Genomic DNA, 21,787 nt, shown 5'->3' with positions numbered 1-21,787 from the left:
GATTAAAAAATATCAAACTGTATTTTAAAATATCTATACAGTATTGCAGCGCAAAATATCACCATATATCAGTGTATCGATATTTTCTAACACCCCTAACAATTAAACTTAAAAGCATATTTTTAGTGGTAGGAGGGAACCGTCTTGCTGTGAGACAAGAACTGGACAACATTTATTGATTAAAAAAAGAGCAAAAGAACCATACTAAAAATCTTTCCTGTAGAATGAAAATATTTTTCCTCTTCTATTGAATGGCCAAAGCAAGAGTGTGATTTACCAACTGCCTCCACTGATAGTGAAGAATCCTGGATTAACATTACAACAGCTTACTGTAGAAATCACTCTATGGTGTTTACTCCATGCTGACAAAGGTAACAATGGTGGCTAGTGAAGAGGTTAGCGTGGATGCAGCTATAGCTGGAGTTTAATAAGAACTGGATACCATTTATTTATTGAAAAAAAAAGAGCAATGAACCACACATAAAGTTTTTCTTGTAGGAAAAAATGTTTTTGCTCTTCCTATGAATGGCTTCAGCTACAGTTTAATTTATCAACTGCCTATGCTAATAGTGAAGAATCCTGGATTGACATGAAAACAGTTGACTGTAAAAAATCACTCTCTAGAGTTCACTCCACGTCTACTATGTCTTATGTCTTATTGCTCTGAATGGCCCATAATGAATGTGACAAGCAGAACTTTTGTTTCAGCCACCTCTGAGTTTTATTTCTAAAGGTTCTTTCCTTCCCAAGGAAGGATGTGACATATATTTAATGGTTACATGGAACAGTCGATGTGATGTGTCAGGTTAATCATGACATCACTGAACAACACCAACAGAAAACTGTACCCAAAGGAAACAACACCATCAGGTTTGAAACAACATCATGATCATGGACTGTGCCTCAGAAGATGACTGTATGAGTGGCCTACCTGACACTTTTGTCAAAGACTCTGGTGCGAAACACCTCCTCTTGATCCAGACTGATGGTGCAAAAAGTGCAGAGGTCCCTTTGTCGATTGGGGCCCGAAACTGGGCCCAGGTTCTTAGCTTCACCTGTGGCACAGAGAAAAGAACATCAACCAATCACAGTGGAAGGTTTAAAGGAACAAATAAGCTGAATAGAGAAAAAAAAGATCTTTGGTTCATCAGATAGGCATCAATGTGTAATGGCGTGGTCAGACTACATTTATCTTGATCGATCAGTCGTTGGGTTTAAAGACCCGTCAGCCCTGAAAATCTACGGTTTTATCCGGTGTGTCAGAGTGAGTAACAGTCAAGGCCCCGCCTCCTGACCTTCTGACAGGAAGTCTAGCTTATTTGGTTTCCTTTTCTGCCATCTACATTTTGTCCATCACGTCAGATACGCTGACCAATGATACTTATGCCCTGAGTCTACATCAGTGTTCCTTTTCCCCAACACCTGCACCAGGTGACACATAGGGAAAAAGAATGTTACATCACCAGAGTTCTGTTTTATGATCTTTTTTTATCCTGAATGTAAGAAACAGTACGAGAAAAAAACATTTCTTTTTGAAAATAAAAAAAGGCTGTTTCAATTCCCATTTCTAAATATTAATGGGTAAACAGCTTGTTTCTTGATTTGTGATTTCTTGTTTGAAATTAAAAATTCACTAGCTTGAAATTACACCGACCATCCTGGAAATGTCTAGTGCCATAAAACTTTTTAAGCTGATGTAAACAATAGTGAACTGATGATAAAGAATGTTTTTTCTCAAAAATTAAAAAAATGACATACGTACTTGTGTCTTCTACATGATCGTATACCTTACCTATCAAATTTAAACCTTCTTTTGTTGAAAATCACTGTTAGATTCACATTGCTGAGACACTGTAGGATTGTGGGTAATGTAGTACTGTTGCCCAAAACCGTGGACAAGCCATGTATTTCTTAAACTGACGTTGATAACATGAGGTAAGTCTACCTAGAACAGCTCTGGCATTATGACAAATAATCCAATCTTAAAAGCAGAATAGACTGAATGATGTTGTGGCTGACAAGGGACAGTAGGAAGGTGGGAGTGGGTGTGTCTTATCCCTCTCCCTCCCAGCCTTTATAACTTTATAAAGACATTAAAACCATGTCATAAAGGTATCTTTTTAGAATTCCAGGGTAGATGAACCTCAGCAGGAACACTAGGCTTCAGTAAGGCTGCTGTTATAATGGTGGTTCCATGTTCTAGACTGGCCTACACTGTCAGTGACTCAATCAGATCTAGGAGGATGCCAGTGGAGCCTCTAGAACAGTCACAGCTAACACTGTTCTATCAATAACTTCACAATGAGCCTTATCTAGCCGCTGTTCAGATTAGAAAGGCAAACATAGTCGTCTAAATTGATCCTTTGGTACACTTAGCCCAGGGGTGCCCTGGTTAAGAAAAGCCAAGTATGAGCTCAGCCTCTAAACGGCCTATTAATACGACGGTAAACTTAGCACAGCCAGGCAACACAACCAGGTCGTCACTAAGCCTGGACCAGGATGACCCGGTGGGAGTGGAGCCCAGCCAGCATAGACACACACAAACAACCACAGAAGCTACACCAGGGGCCACATACAGGTCTACTCGTCTGTTAATGTGACCCCAGGATCAACAGATAGTACACATGAAGAAAACATGACAAGCTGGCATGAAGGACTTCAACCTGAGGTGTCAGTTCAAGCCCAGCATACAGTAGAATTAGAGAAAGAAATTATTATGTCACTGTGGATTTTTGGGATAGGTTTGGTACCGCCTCACCTCACCGTTTTATTGATCAGGGGTCTTACTTGGTATCAGAGCTGCTCTATTATAGCCGTAATCATAATCACGATAATGCTGACTGAAACTGGGGTCAGGATTATTGAGCTTCATTACTGATTGATTTTGAAATACCTGCATTTGAGAGGCATCCACGTCTATTATTAAGTCTTTAAGGTACTTTGCATTTTCATGATCTGTTCATGTTGATATTTTCACTTGAACAAGTTCATGTTTTCACTTGATATAGTTTGTTTAATATTCTTTTTTTTTGCATCAAGTATTGCTTTATCAGAAAAAATAAGTCCTTTCCTACATTATCCAATTCCAAGTTTCTCCAAGTCAGGGCCACACACTTAATGTCTTTCTTTGATAAATTTCATCAGGACAGACTCCCTAGAAAGGCTAAAGAGCTCTATGCTCAAAGTTATTATAATTAACACATGCACGCTGTTTGGCATATCTAAACAGAGGTGGTTAAAGATATGCATGTCTTAGTATTATAGCTGTTTCTTTATGAAAAAGTTTAGCAGGCACCCAAAGAAAGATCTGTACAGCTTTGCAAAGTCATATCAATAACTAAATAACTACTTCAGAGTAAAAGTACTCCTACAAAACACGGAGAGCCTTATCTTATAGTCAAACTGATCAGGCTTGACATCTTACCCCTATGACAGAGGGGACCTGACAGCACAGACAGCTATTGTGAATGAGGCCGACCTCAACACAGCTGCTGTTAACTCTCTGAACCTCACAGAGCATGAGCCATCATTTTGTGGTTTCAGATTAAACCACGCACACGTTGTCGCTCATGTAGTGTGAAAGGAAATGTTTAATTCACTGTTCATAATTATGAACATTTAGTGTTGTTCAGGTAAAAAATACCTGTCTGATAAATGACAAAACAATCACAGCATGTGGCACAGTTATCTTTAGATATGCATTATTTGGTTTTTATGAAGCTAAAAATCACAGTCATTATTGAAACTCAGTTAAAACCCCAGCACTACCTGGTGCTGGATTTCTCACAACACCAGAGTTTAGAAACCAGGATAGAAGTAAAAACCAAACACTGATGATGTCGATGTCGTTACAACAAAAAAATAACCTCCTGGACACCAACACTTGTGAATTGAGTTATTCATGTTTTCTAACCTGAGCCCTAGCGCACTAACCAAAATCAGGCACTCACTTCAAACCGTGGCGGGGTGATGTGAACCTCACTGTCATCAGTCCGCAAGAGGAGATATGAAAGAGAACTTTTATGGACCAGGAGACATTTCTGTCTCTATCCTCCACTCTCTATCTGCCTTTAACAGGCACTAAAATAAAAACAGGCTTCTTTATGAGACAATACAGAGATCAAATTAAACAGATTTAATGACTAGTGAAGATGTCTATCAGTGGCAGTGGTTGGTGATGAAGGGCAGAGCTTAGACAGCAGAAATGAGTGCCACTTCAGCAGCCATTAAGGAAGATCCAGCTCCTTCTTGCACGTTTGTGTGCAGGTGTTGACACATTTATAACTGATATGAACCAATCAGAAATTAAACCTCCAGTTTGAGCTCCAACTATAAACTTGGGTACCATAAATTCTAATGAAAGCTGCTACTACCCTCGCCACAATGACGTCTTACTAGACTGTTGACAGATGGCCCTCAGGCAGAAAGAACAGCATCAATGTGGCCCTGCTGCTAACCAAAGGTGCCCATCCCTGGGCTCTACCACAGCAGACTGACCATGCTGCTGTCTCTTCTCCTTTTACACAGAAAACAGAAGCTCTTCAACATATAAAAGAACTGCGACCTAAAGGTCAAAGAACATGCAGAAGCTACAGCTGTGATGGCTGGCGCCTGATTGGTCATTTTGACAGATTACAGGAATAAATGCTCACACTGTGCCACCTTCACTGATGTAGGCTAAAGGAAAACAGACTATGAGCAAACAAGGAAGAGTGGAGTTTCGTAAGACTGCAGAGTGACTTACATGCCATTATAGTTCCTCTATTTTGTTCTGCTTGCTGTTTTCTCATTAATTCATAGTAGTGAAACTGTTGTCTTCCTACTGTGATCCTCTATGAACGCTAGGCTTACTAACAGGTAAGCTTTCATTTAAAAACATCTAAGTTAAACCTACATTTAAAGCTGTAAAAGCATGGACAGCAGCAGTAGGATACACTATAAACTGTATCCTAACAAACTAACCTTTAATTTGTCAAATACATTTAAAACAGGGTTTCCCAATAAACATATAAACAGTCATATCAATGACAATGTTCAAACTGAATCTTGACTTTGCTTATTTTTTTTCTGAAGTTTAACTGATCTGAATTTTACCAACTCCATGCGACAGAAGAGGGCCCTGGGGGTCAACTGTGATCCTCACTATCATTATCTCAAACACCAGTCAGAAACACCTTTAGAAAAAACAACCGTATGACCCAGCTCTCCTTTTATAAAGGCAGGCGGCCACACAGCTGCAGCCGAGTACTGGTGGATAATCCCAGGGTGTGAATAAGGATTAAGACATGGCTGTGTTAGCTGTTTGACTTCTAATCCAATGTTTCCATTTGTAATACGGTGAGTACACTCAGGTGATTTACTTGTAAACACAAATTCTATTTTTTTAGAAGGCTTAACCATGAATGAACAATAAATCAAGATTTTACTATATACCCACATACTTTAGATAAATGGTAAAACAATACTGTTCAATAAAGAACCAAAGTCAGACCTAATGCTCAGTGAAAAGATAGTTTACAGTAAGAAGCTCTAACTTTGATATTCTTGTTGACTACTAAATCACCTATTAGAAATTTACAGGCTAACTGAGAAATCAGTAGTTTTTTATTGTTATCTAGGGGCATTTATATCTTAGTAACAAATGAAACAGACACCTGTTTGATACCAGCGTCCCAGACTCCCAATTAAACTCCTGCTTTATGTTTGAATTTTAACACCTGGAAGTGTTTGGAGTCCGAGGTGGATGCTATCAGTAAGAAAACTAACCAAAGAATGTATTTCTATCCAAAGCTCCCTAACTTTAATGTGGAACATGTTTTAATCAAAGTCTTTTATTCTTGTTTTATTTAATTATTCTTATGTTCTCTTTGCCTCTATTTGCTTTTATGGTTCACTTAATTTAAAACAAAAAAGGAACTGGCTGTCTGGCTTAGTTAAAACGTGCTGTTAAATCACAGGAATCACTCTGAGTGACCTGATTGATTTATTCAAACTCAGAACTCTTAGAAAAGGCTCAGTAGATCCTGGATAAACCCTGAATGAACAAGACTATTCACTTTCTAGGGAGCTATGTCAGCTCCTAGCTGGACACACATACAGTGCCTATAAAAGTATTTCCCCCTTGGATGTTTTATTATTCAATCGATTTTATAAATCAATTATGGTCAATATAATTGGGCTTTTGGACCAAAAACAGAAACTCTTTAGCATCAAAGTGAAAAAAGATTTCTACAAAGCAATGTAAATTAAATAAAAATATATAAGGTAAAAGAAGTGACTACATAAATATTCATCCCCTTAAAAGTGCCAGATCTAATTCAACAGAAGTCCAGCCAACTGGTGCCAGGAGTCTCACAATTAGTGAAATGGGGATCACCTGAGTGCAGTGGATTCATCTCAAGTGGGGTTCACCAAAGAGTTCACCAAAAGGCATGTGGGAGACTCCGTGGTCAAGACGAATAAAGTTCTTTGGTCTGATGAGACCAAAATGGTCTCATTTTGACCATCAGACAAGATGCCAAACACCGCACATCACAACAAACACACCATCCCCACTGTGAAGAACTGTGGTGGCAGCATCATGCTGTGGGGGTGCCTCTCAGCAGCTATATCCCAGACGGTTTGTAAGGCATACAGTGAAAGCAACACAGAAATGGTTCGAAGAAAATATGGTGAATGCCAAGACCTCAGTCCAACAGAGAATTGGTGGCTGGAGTTGAAAAAGACTGCTCATGCCTGATCCCTGTACAACCTGACAGAGCTTGAGCATTTTTTGTAAAGAAGAATGGAGTATAATATTAGTGTCCAGATGTGCAAGTCTGATTGAGACCTGTCCGCACAGACTCATTGCAAAGGTGCATCTACTAAATACTGACTTGAAAAGGGTGAATTTCTATGTAGTCACATATTTTATACAAAATACATTTATCATAGAGGTCTGTTTTTATTTCCGCATTAAAGAGGCTTTTTATTTCATATACTGCTATACCATATATTATTTCAATACAACTATACAAATGGCAATTATGTCCTTCTGACATGTCTGACAAACAGACTGAAATTTTATTTTATCCTTACTGCCAGAAGCTTTTTGAAGAGCTCAATGTGTGGTGCCACTATCACACAAACCGATCACCCCTCAGGAAGAATAACGACAACCTTTACCCACATTTCTATAAGTTGCCAACTTATTTGTGCAATTTACAGAAAACCCTAGCTCTTTGCTAGTTCCATCTAAAGCTGAGCAATTCTGCTCCACAATTCATGCAAATATTCAAGTGTCATTTTTTAGACTAGTTTACAAAAATCCTACTTTCCTTATTTTTGTTTTTCTGATTAAAAATGAGATTGGCATAAAAATGATCATTCTCTTCAATACAACAATACAGATCAACTTTGCAATATGAGTCAAAATAATCCTGATTAAATTTTTTTAATGTGAGGCACAGACAATATTTAAATTCTATGTATTTATAAATTGTGTGTCTAACAATGACTTAGTCTAAATTATCTAAATCCAGAGTTGTAAATCCACAGATCTGATTTTACTGTTTCTGCTCTTTAGTCTGATTAGTTCCTGACATTCATACCAACGTTTCCTCCACACTTCTTTGACAGAGCTGTGTTATTTTGTCACGATGATTGATGACATGGCTGTACAAAAATGTGTCATTCATACTGATTCATATATCATCTGTTTTCATCCTAACATAGGCCTGGCCAACAGGAAACAACAGTTAAGGCGAGGCTGTTATAGAGAAGGATTTATTACTGTGTTTGTTAAAAACAAAGAAGATGAGGAAATGTTGCAAACTTATTTTCTCAATTAAGGGAAACCCTCGCACCTTGCCAGGTCCACCCACTTCTTGAATGTTGTCAATGTATTTGTGCAACTTAGTACTCTTAATCTCTGTCTCTCTCAGTAAAAATTATAACTGGTGTTTAAAATAATGGAGATTTAATCATTTTAAAAAAGGTGATATCTAAAAGGATCGACTATTTTGAAAACTTTTAGTCAATAAAAACGTTGCTAGTATTTTTCTAGACAGTACATAGGAGTTTTTCTGCAACTGTTGATCAGTGAAATAGAAAAATGCCCTATTTTTGTTGCTGCAATATCAAACAGGTTCAACATTGTAAGAATTTTACTAGAATAATATTTATATTATAATAATAATTATAGCTTATCATTATGGTACTCTGACAACTAGGGATATACCGATACCATATAGTGTCTGTGTTGGTTAGACGTTGTTAGAATGGCTGAAGTGATTAAAATCTTTAATTACTATTATTTATAACATTTCTGCAGTTAAAAGTGATAAGTTGCATCCTTTTTGTTTCGTGTCACTTTGGATATTTCCTAGTGTTTAAAACCAAAGATTCATTTCAGGTAATGTCAGAAAGCAGAAATTCTACGTTTCCCGTTACACAAATGACACATCAGTACTACGAGTTATCAACTCATAGCAAAAAAGAAATAAAATAAAATAGCTAAAAAACATTCCAACTCATGTGTGATGTTCACACCCATCCCCAAGTCATCCAGCTACCTAAGTAAATGTAACGCAGCATAAGGCTTGCTGAGTTCCTCCATGCAAAACGAGAGGATGGAATGTTTTATAAGCTTTGATGATATCGTCTTCAAAGACAAAGGACGGAATGTTTTAAAAGCTTTGATGATATCGTCTTCAAAGACAGAGGACGGAATGTTTATAAGCTTTGATGACCTCATCTTTAAAGACTGAAGACAGAATGTTTTAAAAGCTTTGATGATATCGTCTTCAAAGACAAAGGACGGAATGTTTTAAAAGCTTTGATGATATCGTCTTCAAAGACAGAGGATGGAACATTTATAAGCTTTGATATCGTCTTCAAAAACAGAGGATGGAATGTTTTATAAGCTTTGATGATATCATCTTCAAAGACAGAGGATGGAACATTTATAAGCTTTGATATCGTCTTCAAAAACAGAGGATGGAATGTTTTATAAGCTTTGATGATATCATCTTCAAAGACAGAGGACGGAATGTCTATAAGCTTTGACAATATCTTCAAAGACAGAGGATGGAAAGCTTATAAGCTTTGATGATATCGTCTTCAAAAACAGAGGATGATATGTTTTATAGGCTTGGACAATATCATCTTCAAAGACAGAGGATGGAACATTTATAAGCTTTGATATTGTCTTCAAAAACAGAGGACCCAATGTCTATAAGCTTTGATGATATCGTCTTCAAAAACAGAGGACCGAATGTTTATAAGCTTTGATGATATCATCTTCAAAGACAGAGGACGAACAGGAAGTGTTGACAATTTAACTGCATTTGTTTTTTTCTTCTACTTCTTTTTTAACTGCATTATAAATAGATGTTAGGTGATTATAGTCAGAATTTGACAATTATTTTTATCACTATTAGATATGTCTAACTTGTATTTTATTACATTATTGCCTCAAAGAACATGAACTCATTTAGCCTTTAATGTCTTATTCTTGACTGAAATCTGCTGACATTTCCTGTAACACATAGCTAGCTCAAGGATGATGAAGAAAGCTAGTACTGTAACTTGATAACAGTAAAATATCAACTATGCCACTAATATAGCATTTGTTCTTGGATGGTTTTGTGTGCCAGCAGTACACTACATTTAAGTATAACTCTCAGTTTAAAAGGGACTATGCACACTTTTGCACTCAAAATGTTTAGTACAGTGCAGAAGTATGCAAGTATGCACACTGAGCATCTTCAGAGGCAAAGGATGGAATATTGGTGAAGCTGGGGATGTTGGGGACGTTTTCGCTCCATTTTTGCCAAATCTGGCTGATTGAAAGGAGACATTAAGGAGCAGTGGTGGACTTATTTTGCTGACGTGGATCAATCAAAGAAAGGGGCAATAAAGCATGAGATTGATAAGATTTTAAAAAATACACTAACTGTGGATCTTTCTTAAGCGCAGTTAATGCAATTAATCTAGACAGTCCTAGTTATTAGACATGCAAAATTTCAAAAGCGTTATTAAGTTTCCTATTAGTTAAACACAAAAATTATATCTATAGCCAGGTTAGTTATTATAATGTGTGACAGAAAGTCAAAGGCAGCAGCTGTTTGCTGTGATGTGGACTCATTCTCTATGTGCTACTGACAGTCATGTAGTCAAAGATGAAAACTTGGACAGTGTCAAGCTGTTTATGAAAGCTTAGACCGCCTTCTTTTGGCTGTAGTGTTTCTCTCCTTTCTCAGTATCTAATGCATACTAAAATGTAGTGAAGTACAATAATTCACCAAAAATATACAGAGGTAAAAGTTAAATTACTGACTCTGAAAAGGACAAAGACACAAGAGCTGCCAAAATTCAGTAAAACAAGTAAATGATTAGTTTCTTTCCACCCTTGGATCTGTGATTTTGGCTCATGCTGCCCAGCCCTATGCGAATGTACCTGTAAACTGAACCGTTTCCTGTTTACTGATAATAGCACAGACATTAAAACAATGAATAATACCATATGTATGAATGTAACATTTTAGTTAATGATGTTATAAGGGATATGTGCGTGTAACTGCATACTCTATCACAGTGTAAAGGCTGACACCAACACTGAGGGTTTATTACAGTCACACTATGGATTTATAATCGCAGTGTTAATGTTACTGTTAATGAATGTAACTGTGGTCCACTACCATAATCACTACATTGAAGCCCAGTATCAGAGATTTAATAGCTGTCAGTGAATGGGTCTGATAGACTTCAACCGTTGGTAGAAGCTAGCCGACTTTGTCACTAACGTTGGGTTAGCTAACACGGCTTATAAGATAGTTTAAAAACAGCGTTTTGAATCGGTTCACATTTCTCGTTAAATAAACACGTATTTATCGGGGGTAGCTAAGCGGAGGTCCACTGAGCCATGCTCAATGAACGAAATCATTCACAACAAGCTAGCCGCAGCTAGCATGCTAGGCTAGCTTGACGTTCAGCAGCCTCTGCCTCCACACTGTCCGCGCCCCTCCGCCTCCGACAAACCGAAAACAACCAGAGGCCGGTCAAACTTACAGATTTTACCCCGCAGGCTCTGTAAAATCCGGATTCTGGCGTCGTCCTCTTCCGCCATTGTCAGAGATGACTGTTGCCTCTGCTCTGGAGCATTCAGCGATGTTTTATCATATCCGTGAGTGAATACAGGCAGGCTGAAGGAAAGCCAGCCCCGCTGAAGGAGAGCCAGCCCCGCTGAAAGAGAGAGCCAGCCCCGCTAGAGGAGAGCCAGCCCCACTGCCGCCGCGTCACGGCACCCCGACACTTCGACACCAGCCTGCTGCCTCCGAGTGGAGGAAGACCGAGCTCCCACAGCAGTCAGTGCCTGGATAAAGCTACTTCATCTGTACATGGTCTGAGTTTTTAGAGGATTTAAAGTCTCCGTGTTCATTATGCAACAACAAAAGCTCGCTCACAGCTAATACTTTGACTTGTGCGGTTAGCTTAGCTCGCTAATCTTGGATACCGTAGGGTTTTAGGTTAAACCTGTCCATTTATGACGTGCTGAGAGAGGCACAGGTAAATCTGTTACCACCTGTGTGAATGAATCACCAAGGATCTGAAACAGAGCCAAGAAACGTGGTTTTAAATAGATTTAGCTCAGAACTGTGACCGCGAATTAGGGCCACTCTAAAGAAGCACAAATAAAAGAGGATCTGGTCATTTTCAAGAAGAATAACCTCCATTTTAAATTGAAAAAGGCGTACATTTCTGTGCAAAAATACACGTTTTTTAGTTTAAAAGTGGTAAAGTTGTACTGTTAACCTAAAACCTTTTGAATGTAAAAAGTCCTAAATTTACCTTAACTTTTGAGATGTAAAAAAAAATCTAAAATATGATTAAAAATAAACATTTTATGTTCAGGAAGTCATAAACTCACATCTCAACTTTTTCGAGCTTAAAGAGTCCAAAATTTATGGGAAAAAACTTTACATTTTTAAGTTTTAAATAAAGTCATAAACTTATGAAAATAAATCCAAAACTTGCCGAGTTTAAAGAGGTACTTAGTTTTACCAAGGAAAACAATCTTAAAAATTTTCAAGTTTAAGAAGTCATGTCTAAAAATTTTTAAAAAGCCTTTAATACTTAAAATCCATAGAATTTCATGTTTTAAAAGTTGTTAATTCACAAAAATAAACCTAAAACTTTCCAAGATTTTTAAAGTTCTACATTTACATTGTAAAAAGAAAAAAAAAAAACTTAATGTTTTCAAGTTTAAAAGTTTGTAACTTATAATTATAAACCTAAAAGTTTTAGAGATTAAAAAGTCTTACATTTATTAGAAAAAAAAAAATTCCAAAAGTTATGGTTGAAAAATCGAGTGCTTACAACAGACCTTCAACTTTCCAAGTTTAAAAAGTCCTTAATGTACTGGGGGATGGGGCTTAAAATTTTTGGTGTTTAAAAAGTCCTACATTTCTGAAAAAAAAAAAAAAACTCAAAATTTTCTCATTATAAAAAGTTGTAAACTTAAGAACATAAACTAAAAAAATGATTTGTGAATAGTCAGAAACTCATGAAAATAATGCTAAAAATTTTGGAGTTTATGTCCCAAAATTCACCAAAAAATGTTCAAAATTGTAAATAGTCGAAAAATTATGAAAATGACCCTCAAATGTCAAAATTCACCAATAACACGTTCAAATTTTCAGTTTTAAAAAGTAAAGAACTGAAAAAAAATGAACTTAAAGCTTTTTGAGTTAAAAAGTCCTAAATTTACCAAAACCACCTAATTTTTTTTAAGTTTAAAAGGATGTAAACATACAAAATTAACCTTAAACTTTTTGAGTTTAAAAAGTCCTACATTTAAAATAATAATAATAAAAAAAAACCCACCTCCAAATGTCCAGGTTTACAAATTTGGAACCTCAAAAAATTAAACGTAAAACCTTTCGAGTTTGATAAGATGTAAATTTACAGTGAGAAAAGCTCAGAATTTTCAAGTTTAAAAAGTTGTATACTTTTTGAGATTAGAAGTTGTAATTTCAAGAGACAACAAGGCACTGTCATAAATCTATGACTTTATACACTTGAAATTTTGTAGTTAATTATATATATATATATACAGTGCTTAACAAATTTATTAGACCACCTGTCATAAAAACAAGAAAAATAAATATTTTAGAAATCTTTCAAAACTTGGTTAAAACTAAAAACTAAACTAAAAAGATTTTACCATTTTGAACAGGAATGAGGAATTTCAAACTAAATTCACCTTTTCACACCCAAATTTGAGCAGGCTCACCGGGGTTCTTTGAGAAGTCAGAAATGAATCAAGCATAACATTCAACCACTAAAGCTCATTTTTCTGTTCAGGAATGCAAGTAAATAACTATAATTTGACATATTAATCAAGAAATATTAATGTGCTTTACTATTTTTTCAGTTTTTTTGTAAATCAGTAAATTTGAAAATTCATGGATAACAATAATTATATTTTAGCATTAAAAATATCATTTGGGTTAAAGAGCTTCTACATATTGGTGTATTAACCATTGCAGAAACATAAAAAAGGATTTTGGTAATTACCAGTGTTGTTAATTTAGGACAGCTGTGGCATAAACCTTACTTTGGGTGGTGGCCTAATAAATTTGTTAAGCAGTGTATATATATATATATATATATATATATATATATACATATATATATATATATACACAGTGCTTGAAAAATTGTACAGCGCCACCCTCTGGCAACAGAAAGTCACTATTCCTGAATTTCACATCGCAGAACCTACATGGTTGGGCAGATCGTTCTGAAAATCACTCAGGCTGTTCCCAAGGACTTGGCCTTACACATATACAATGGTCAAATGTCTACGTTAAAAGGCGTGGCCATGGCGATTTTTTTGTTCGCCATGAAAGAGCAAGTAGATTTTTCAAATGGTTATAAGAAATGTAGAGCGATGAAACTTGCCAAAAAAAATCTCATTGGCATGCTGACATGATTGATATTCATTTTGTAGGTGGGCGTGGCCTATTGGCTCAATGGCGCCCCCTACAAGTTTTCAAAAATTCGGCCCGCCCAGTAGGTTAAACCCAGGCTTATGAATTTCGGTGTGCATATATGTTATCATCAGTTCTACAAAAAAGCTATCTGGTCCCATGCCGAAATCTCAACAGGAAGTCCACTATCCTCATTGGATGAAACAGGAAGTAGAATTCTCAGGGGCTTGTGTTATGTGTAGAGCAATAAAACTTGGCAAAAACATTCTCATGAGTATGCTGAGATAATCAATGTGATGTTTCTAGGTGGGCGTGGCCTATTGGCTCAATGGCGCCCCCTACAACATTTCAAAAGTTCAGCCCCCTCAGCTGGTTTGACCTAGGATTTTCGAACAAGTGTGGGCAGATGCATCATGTCAGGATGCACAAAAAGTCCTCTTGGACCGATATTGTAAGTTAAACAGGATGTCAGCCATTTTGAATTTTTTGGTAAAACGAGGCATATTTTAGGGGTTGTATTTGAACGAACTCGTCCAAGGGCGTTCATCCAAACTACTTCATCTTTGGTGGAGAGCAAGAAGAGATGTCTTAGGTCAAAAGTTATTCGGGGTTTTCTCATTAGTCGAAAGGCGTGGCCATGGCGGCCCCTTAAATTGAAATGCTTCATCATGTGATAAAAGTGGCTGATGCTCACTAAAAAATTTCCATTTATTACAAGATTGGCCAAATCCTGCTGAAATTAGCCCAGGGACATCCCTGAAGGTTGGTATTATTGAAATTTGAAGATCAAGAGTCCTTACCTAAAATGGTGCAGCTGTGAGAATTTTTCATTCGCCATTTAACAGGAAGTAGAATTATCTAGTGCTTACAAAACTTGTAAAGCCATGAAACTTGGCAGGAAAATACTCAGTAGCAAAACGAGATCATTGATAGGATGAGTGTTGGGTGTGCATGGCTTTTTGGCTCAGTGGCGCCCCCTACAATTTTTTTAAAATTCAGCCCCTGCAGCAGGTTTAACCTAGGATTTTGAAAATTCTTGAGCTTATACATAATTTTAAGTTCTGCAAAAAAGCCTCTTGGACCCATGCCGCAAAACAAACAGGAAGTCCGCCATTTTATTTTTGTGGTCAAAAAGCAGCACATTGCTGACTTCACAATTTTCAAAATTCCTCATGAGGAATTCATCCAAACACCATCATGTTAGGGATATTGTAAGAAGACATGTAAAAGTTGAAAATTTCATTAGAATTTTTTCATTACTCAAAGGGGCGTGGCCATGGAGAATTTTTCTTCCCCATGAAAAGGAGGTAGAATTATCCTAGGCTTACAAAACTTAAGAAGCCATGAAACTTGGAGGAAAAATACCAAATTAGGAAATGAGAAGATTGATAGGATGATTGTTGGTGGGCGTGGCTATTTGGCTCAGTGGCGCCCCCTACAACATTTCAAAAAATCTGCCCCTGCAGTTCATGTTACCTAGGTGTTTGAAAACGCTTCAGCATATCTGTCATCTCAGGATCTCTTGGACCCAAATTGTAAAACAAAAGCAAGTCTATTTTTGTCATTTTCCATGTTGAAATGTTTAAAACTCTGTCCTCTCTTAATGGAACCGAAATTAAGGCTATGCTGCCATCTTTTGATGATACACAGTATTGCACCATATTTAAGGACAGGGTCCAAACAGCAAACAACACATTACAAAGTATACTTCTGTCTATCTATCCATGAATATAAGGTAAATTGCCAAAATGAGATAAGATATAAAAGCACTGAATAAAATAATGAAACAAACATGTATGCATCTGTACCTTTGTTTTTTATACATCTATATCTGTTTATTTTACACATCTGTCGCCGTGGCAAAACATTAAAAGTCATGAATAAAAGGTGGGGTTAACTAAAAGAACTGGAAATATATCTGAATGATTTAGAGAGAGCAACAGTCTGGATATAAAAGAATTGGGTTTATTATAAAGTGTCTGTAGTCAAGATCTTTTAGACTGGGATCAATAGTTCCATATATGCATAGACAATTCTGAATCCTGCGTTTCAATCGTGTCATCATGTCAATCCAAGCCCTCTTTTTACAGCTACAGGACTGTATAATATGAAGGTCAAAACCTTCACCGACACACCAGATGGCAGCAAAGACCATGTTTTTCTAGCTGTGAGGCTCTGAAGGGTCAAAGTGATGGGAGGACATTGGAGTATCAGCTACAGGTGGATGTATTTGACTGGGACAACCTTTAGTTTAAAAAAACTTTATACTTAGGATGAAATTTATTGTTCTGATTATCAAATGGGAGTTTTGCTTGGTCTGGTTGTCTGCTGCATACTCCTTGAGTTTTGATCATAAAGTGACAAGAAGGATACCATTGGAATCTGAGGAGTCTTAGTTTGTATCAAAGGCATGAAATATAAAGTACTGAGGGTGCTTGATTTGCAGTAAAGTACTGTTTGTATCTGTCTGTTTATCCATAAATACATGGTAAAAAAAAAAAAAATCTGAGAGGAGATATCAAAGCATTGAAGATAATAATGAAACAAACTTGTACACATCTGTATCTCTGTATTTTCTCCTCTATCTTCCACACTGATGATTGCAACATTCTGAGAACAGTTAATGCTTTCAGCCACTCCGTCATTTTCCCCTGTGGAGTGAGCGTGAACAAGAGGAAGAGGGAGTGAGGCTGCAAGCATGCAAAAGAGAAAGACTGAGAGAGAGTAACTGAGCCAAGCAGAGCAGAAAGAGGAGCTATGAGCTGACAATCCAGTGATTTGTTCATGTTTTGGAGCAGCTTTCCAAACTTTCAGGGCTCATGCCTCATGCTCATTTGGTTATACTGCCAAAGTAATGGCAAGCTCTGGAAATTAACGAGGGGGATCACCTTCTGCTTCTGTTAAACTGTGAGTGTTGCAAACCCACATACCCCATGGGGCAGCACGCTCTGTTGCTGGCACTCAACGGTTGCCATACACCTGTGGTCGCAGCACATCCCGATGTGCAACAGGTTGCGAGGGCCCGTAATCGCTGCTTGCAGCTTTAATTGTTATGATTATTATTAACATTATATGCCAGTAGATAAATGGTAATAAGAAAGTAACTGAATGTAAGACAGGGAATATATAACTCTGTGATAATAAATTGAGGATTTTATATGGAATGGGCCACTCAGTTTCTAAGGCTAGTATTGAAAATGTGATTAATAGCAAAGAAGCATGAATGTAATTTTAGCAAGAACAAAAAAAAGTACAACTTAGTAAGCATTTAAGACATTTAAGGTGCTGTGAAGCCACAAAATCATGCACAAACAAGGCCATAGTCACACTTCTAATTGATGTTTCTCAGTTATGATTTTCGCCAACCATGTTTCCAGAAGTCCTCTTTGTACCTGTTCTGATGTCAGATTGTCATTCAACCTCATCAGATCCAGGATGAGGAAAGGCTCCAGAGGTTTAACGGTGCTGAAGAACCTGTCTATGCACAGCAGAGCAGTGGGATACCAACAGCTTGTCCTTCACCTCCTGCTTAACGGTAAAACCACTCATAGCTGCGTGTGAATGAAATACTACTGATCTGAAACAAACATTTCCTAAAGGGTAAAACCGATGAAAAACTGATAAAATAATCTCAGTTTAAACAATCCGGCCAAATGAAGCTCTCTAAAGCTGGAGAGAAGTGATCAATCACAGCAAAACGTGACAAGGTATAATCAGATAAAAGCTGGTCTGAGAGGTAGAGAGGCTGCAAAATGGGACAGACTGTAGAAGGTGATATCTGAGTAAAAAATAAATTAACATGTAAAAATTCACTCGTTTAAAATATTTACAGTCACATCAGATGGATGGTAGCTGCAGATCTGAGACGCCATAATTACAGACTTAAAATTATAAAGGAAAATAAACTCATACATGCACATATCACACATCCAGATCAAAAGCTTTATTGGCCAAGATACACGAACAAGGAGTCTGACTCTGTCTATCTTTACTCTCACTTCCCCTCCTTTGTCAAACTGGTGTAGAAACCAACATAGATTTGGGTGTAGAAATCATACGACAAAGTTCAAGTGTGATTTATGAAATTTGGGTATCTGGCCAAACAAGGGTGGCCAAAAAAGTCATCGTTTAAATAGCACGGCTCTTTATATTCATGGTTCAGCCAGCCTCGCCCCGAGTTTACATCATGGAGATACGTAATACGGCAAAGAAACCTGCCCCCCTTATGAGGGTGTTGGTTTCCAGGTCAGAGAAGTAAAGGAAATTTAAATATTTGTTGTTTCTCAGCCTGAGCTGTGGGATTAAAGGGATCAGAAACACGTGTGGAAGGAAATCACCGCTCAAGTTAGAGTGCTGTTGTGGACAAAAAAACTCCGGCTGATATTAGAATATTTTATTTACACATCCATGACATATGACCTGTGTTTGAAATAATAATTCTTTATGTTGTCATGTTGTTTATAATCAACATTCTTTGCATTTCAGTTTAAAAAAAATGTGGTCAGTTCTGAAGTTGGGACATAAAAGTGTGATGTGTCTTTTAAGAGAAGCCGCATGCAAACTGGAGATCAGTCTGAAACTATCGCAGACTGACAAAGGCATGGCTGCGATACCTCAGCTGCAGTTACATGAGCGTTTTTTTCTCAGTCTGAATAAATTTATTCTGATCAGAGATTTAAACTTCTCAGTTCAAATGTACGCTAAAAGCTGTGATCCGATTCAGATGTGTGTGCTCATGCATCATACATTTATTCTGAATAAAAATGCTCTAGCATGCGCAGCATCATCCTACCGGTCAAATCTGCCGAAATTTTGCCATAGGAGAAGACGTTTTTCTTCACCTTTGGTGTAAATAAACCGCCGGCACTCGCCCGTTTTGTCAAATCCTACTTGCGCGAAATATTGAATTGTTCGACTATTTTGTATCTGTGCCTTATCTAATCAACAATTTGGTGCTCTTTTAAAGTTTTGAGTAAAAAGGCTGTCCTGGCAACGGACCAGTTTTATTTTGCTCCCGCCATGTTTCTTTCTGGTCCGTCCCTGGCGATTGCAGTAAGACAAAAATCACCCCTAACAGGGAGAGGTGGTCAGATCGAATTTTTTCATGGATGCTGATCCAAACAGCTATCAGCATAAACCAATCCTCTTGATAAGAGTGAAATTTCTTTCCGAATGAGCTGAATCGGGATGATTTTGTTCCGACTGAAGTGTTTATTTGAAGCATTGTTATTCAGATCAGGCATTTATTTCAATTACAAATGGTCCGTCTAAACATAGCTACTGATATACTAGATTACGGCGCAAATAAGATGCTGTCTTCTGACTGTTAGTGAGACTTTAAAAGAGATTAAAGAAAGTCTACAGCAACTGTTGCCTGGGTTCGTCACCAGCCAAAGCTCTTTGCAAAGAATGGCACTGTTGAAAAAAAAATCAGATTAAATCTGGACTAGAGTTCACCAAAGGCATGTGGGAGACTCCATGGTTAAGTGGAAGAAAGTTCTTCGGTCTGACGAGACCAAAATGGTGCTTTGTGGCCTTTAGACAAGACGCCAAACACTACACACCACCACAAATACACCCTCCTCACTAAGAAGCACGGTGGTGGCAGCATCATGCTGTGGGGATGCTTCTCAGCAGCTAACCCTGGATAGTTTGTAAAGGTAGAGGGTAAAATGAATGTGGCAAAATATAGGAAAAATCTGAAGGACATTCTTATTCAGTTTATAAGGAGAAGACTTATTTTCAAGTAAGAAAATGACCCAAACAACCAACCAAAAGAAAACAGAAATGTTTTTAAGACAACAATGTTCTGGAGTGACTGAGTTAAAGCCCAGACCTCACTCCAACAGAGAATTTGTGGCTGGACTTGAAAAGGGCTGTTCATGCATCATCTCTGTGCAACCTGGCAGAGCTTGAGCAGTTTTGCAAAGAAGAATGGAGTTAAATTGTAGTGTTCTGATGTGCAAGCCTGATGGAGACCTATCCACACAGACGCAGTGCTGTGATTGCAGCCAAAGTTTCATCTACTAAGTAATGGCTTGAAAGGGGTAAATATTTATGCAGGAACTTAACATTACATATTGTTATTTTATTGACATTACTTTGTAGAAATCTGTTTTCACTTTGACATTAAAGAGGTTTGTTGTTTTGTTTTTTTTGTCAAAAAAAGCAAAATGATATTGACCATGATTGATTTATAAAATCAATAATAAACAGGATAAACAACCAAGGCGGTGAATACTTTTTATAGGCACTGAAACAAAAAAAAACAAGGAAATCAGCTGATACTCAACATCATTTAAAAAGCAATGTTGCTTTTACAGTCTGTCAAAGCTTTGGTTTAATGTTAAATAAAAGTAATTTCTGATCCAATACCCCCAGATTCAGGCTGCAAAGCGAGGTGGGAATGGGATTTGAGAGTATCGTATGGGTCAGCTAACCTTGCAAAGCAGATGGATTTGCCTGTTCACGTGTTTATCACTGGCGAATCCATCCTGCAAAGATTCTATCTGAACAGTCTGAGCCCTGTAAGAAAGTGACAGGACCGATCAGGAGTAAGAGGCAGCATTTTTGGGCACGGTGGAGTCGTGACATATGCAAACAGCGACAAGAGGCTGGTGCAATTATGGCGGAAGACATTAGCGTGGATGCTGCTAAAGCGCCAGGTTTATCAGAACTTGACGACATTTCTATGTTAAAAGAAGAAAAAAGAACAGCAGTGAGTTTTTTTTCTTTTCAGAAATGACAAGTCGAGGGGCACGCCAGTGGTCAAGTGGTTAAGGCGCGCACCATGTACGCAGGGGACTCTGGTTCGAATCCAGCCCGTGGTACTATTTCCTGCATGTCTCTCCCTGTTTCTGACTCTATCCACTGTCCTCTCTCTAATAAAGGCGTGAAAAAGCCCAACAATAAATCTTTAAAAAAACAAAAAGAAATGATGAGTCGTGTACTGCTACAGTCGGCATGGTTTGCATTATGCAGTTCTCTATGGAGGCTTCGGTAGGGGCGCACTTCGTTAGCGGCTACAGTGTTGTGCCTGAACGAGTTCAAATGAGTGCGTTCAAAGACTGTGTTCATATTTTTGGTGAACGATGAACTCCACTGTTGTGTTCAAACGCGTTAAAATGACTGCGTTCAATGAACACGCTCATTTTCTAGTTGAACGGTAAGCTGTACCGTTCAATTTTCAATTCATGAACTGAGATGTGAGCGCAGTTCACTTGGGAAGTAAAGCGACTGCTCATATTCCGAAGGATACCGAGAATTGCCAAGGTCTTTGTTTTACGAAGTGTGATTTCCGGTAGCCGAAGATATTTACAGCAGCCGAGTCAGGTTTACGGCACGCACCATGCACCAGGTATGGCTAATGTGGCTAACGGAGTCGCTTGTGACATCGGCAGTAGATCATCCGGTATGACAGAAGGCAGAAACTATGAACATTTAAAAGACTTCTACGAACAAACCACCACCAATCCTGACGGAAAAACATTACATTCTTGTGCAAATTATGCCCACCGGCTATGAAGAAACAAGTCCGAACCACTGAATGTTAATGATGTGCAATATTTCATGTGCTTTATACTTCAAAATTGGCATTTTAAGGGAGCTAAGCTAGAGCTTGAAAGTTTTGCACCTTTTGTTTCCAAAATACCAAGGGAAGTATATATATTTTTTAGAATGCTGTAAATTAAATTAAATGTTCTCAAAATCTTGAGAGATGGCAGCTTAAATTTATTATGAGTAATTTGAAAATGTTATGTATCTTTAGATATACTACAGACTACCACTTAATTTTAAGAGTTGTGGGTTTGTTC

At 37.6% G+C, this 21,787-nt stretch overlaps 1 protein-coding gene across 1 annotated transcript in view; it reads right to left on the bottom strand.

Moving 5' to 3' along the window:
* The window catches only part of rasa2 (RAS p21 protein activator 2), a 63,472-nt gene extending 52,197 nt beyond the window's left edge, over positions 1–11,275 (bottom strand). Inside the window, exons 1-2 of the mRNA XM_041805148.1 lie at positions 11,050–11,275; positions 932–1,055 (exon numbers count right to left, since the gene is read on the bottom strand). Of these exons, the coding sequence (XP_041661082.1) occupies positions 932–1,055; positions 11,050–11,107 (182 nt within the window). The 5' untranslated portion in view covers positions 11,108–11,275. The remainder of the gene's footprint in view (positions 1–931; positions 1,056–11,049) is intronic.
* Positions 11,276–21,787: the final 10,512 nt, after the last annotated feature.

Source organism: Cheilinus undulatus, linkage group 2 (assembly GCF_018320785.1).
Source record: "Cheilinus undulatus linkage group 2, ASM1832078v1, whole genome shotgun sequence".
Lineage (NCBI taxonomy): Eukaryota > Metazoa > Chordata > Actinopteri > Labriformes > Labridae > Cheilinus > Cheilinus undulatus.
This window is presented reverse-complemented; position numbering and strand designations above follow the sequence as displayed.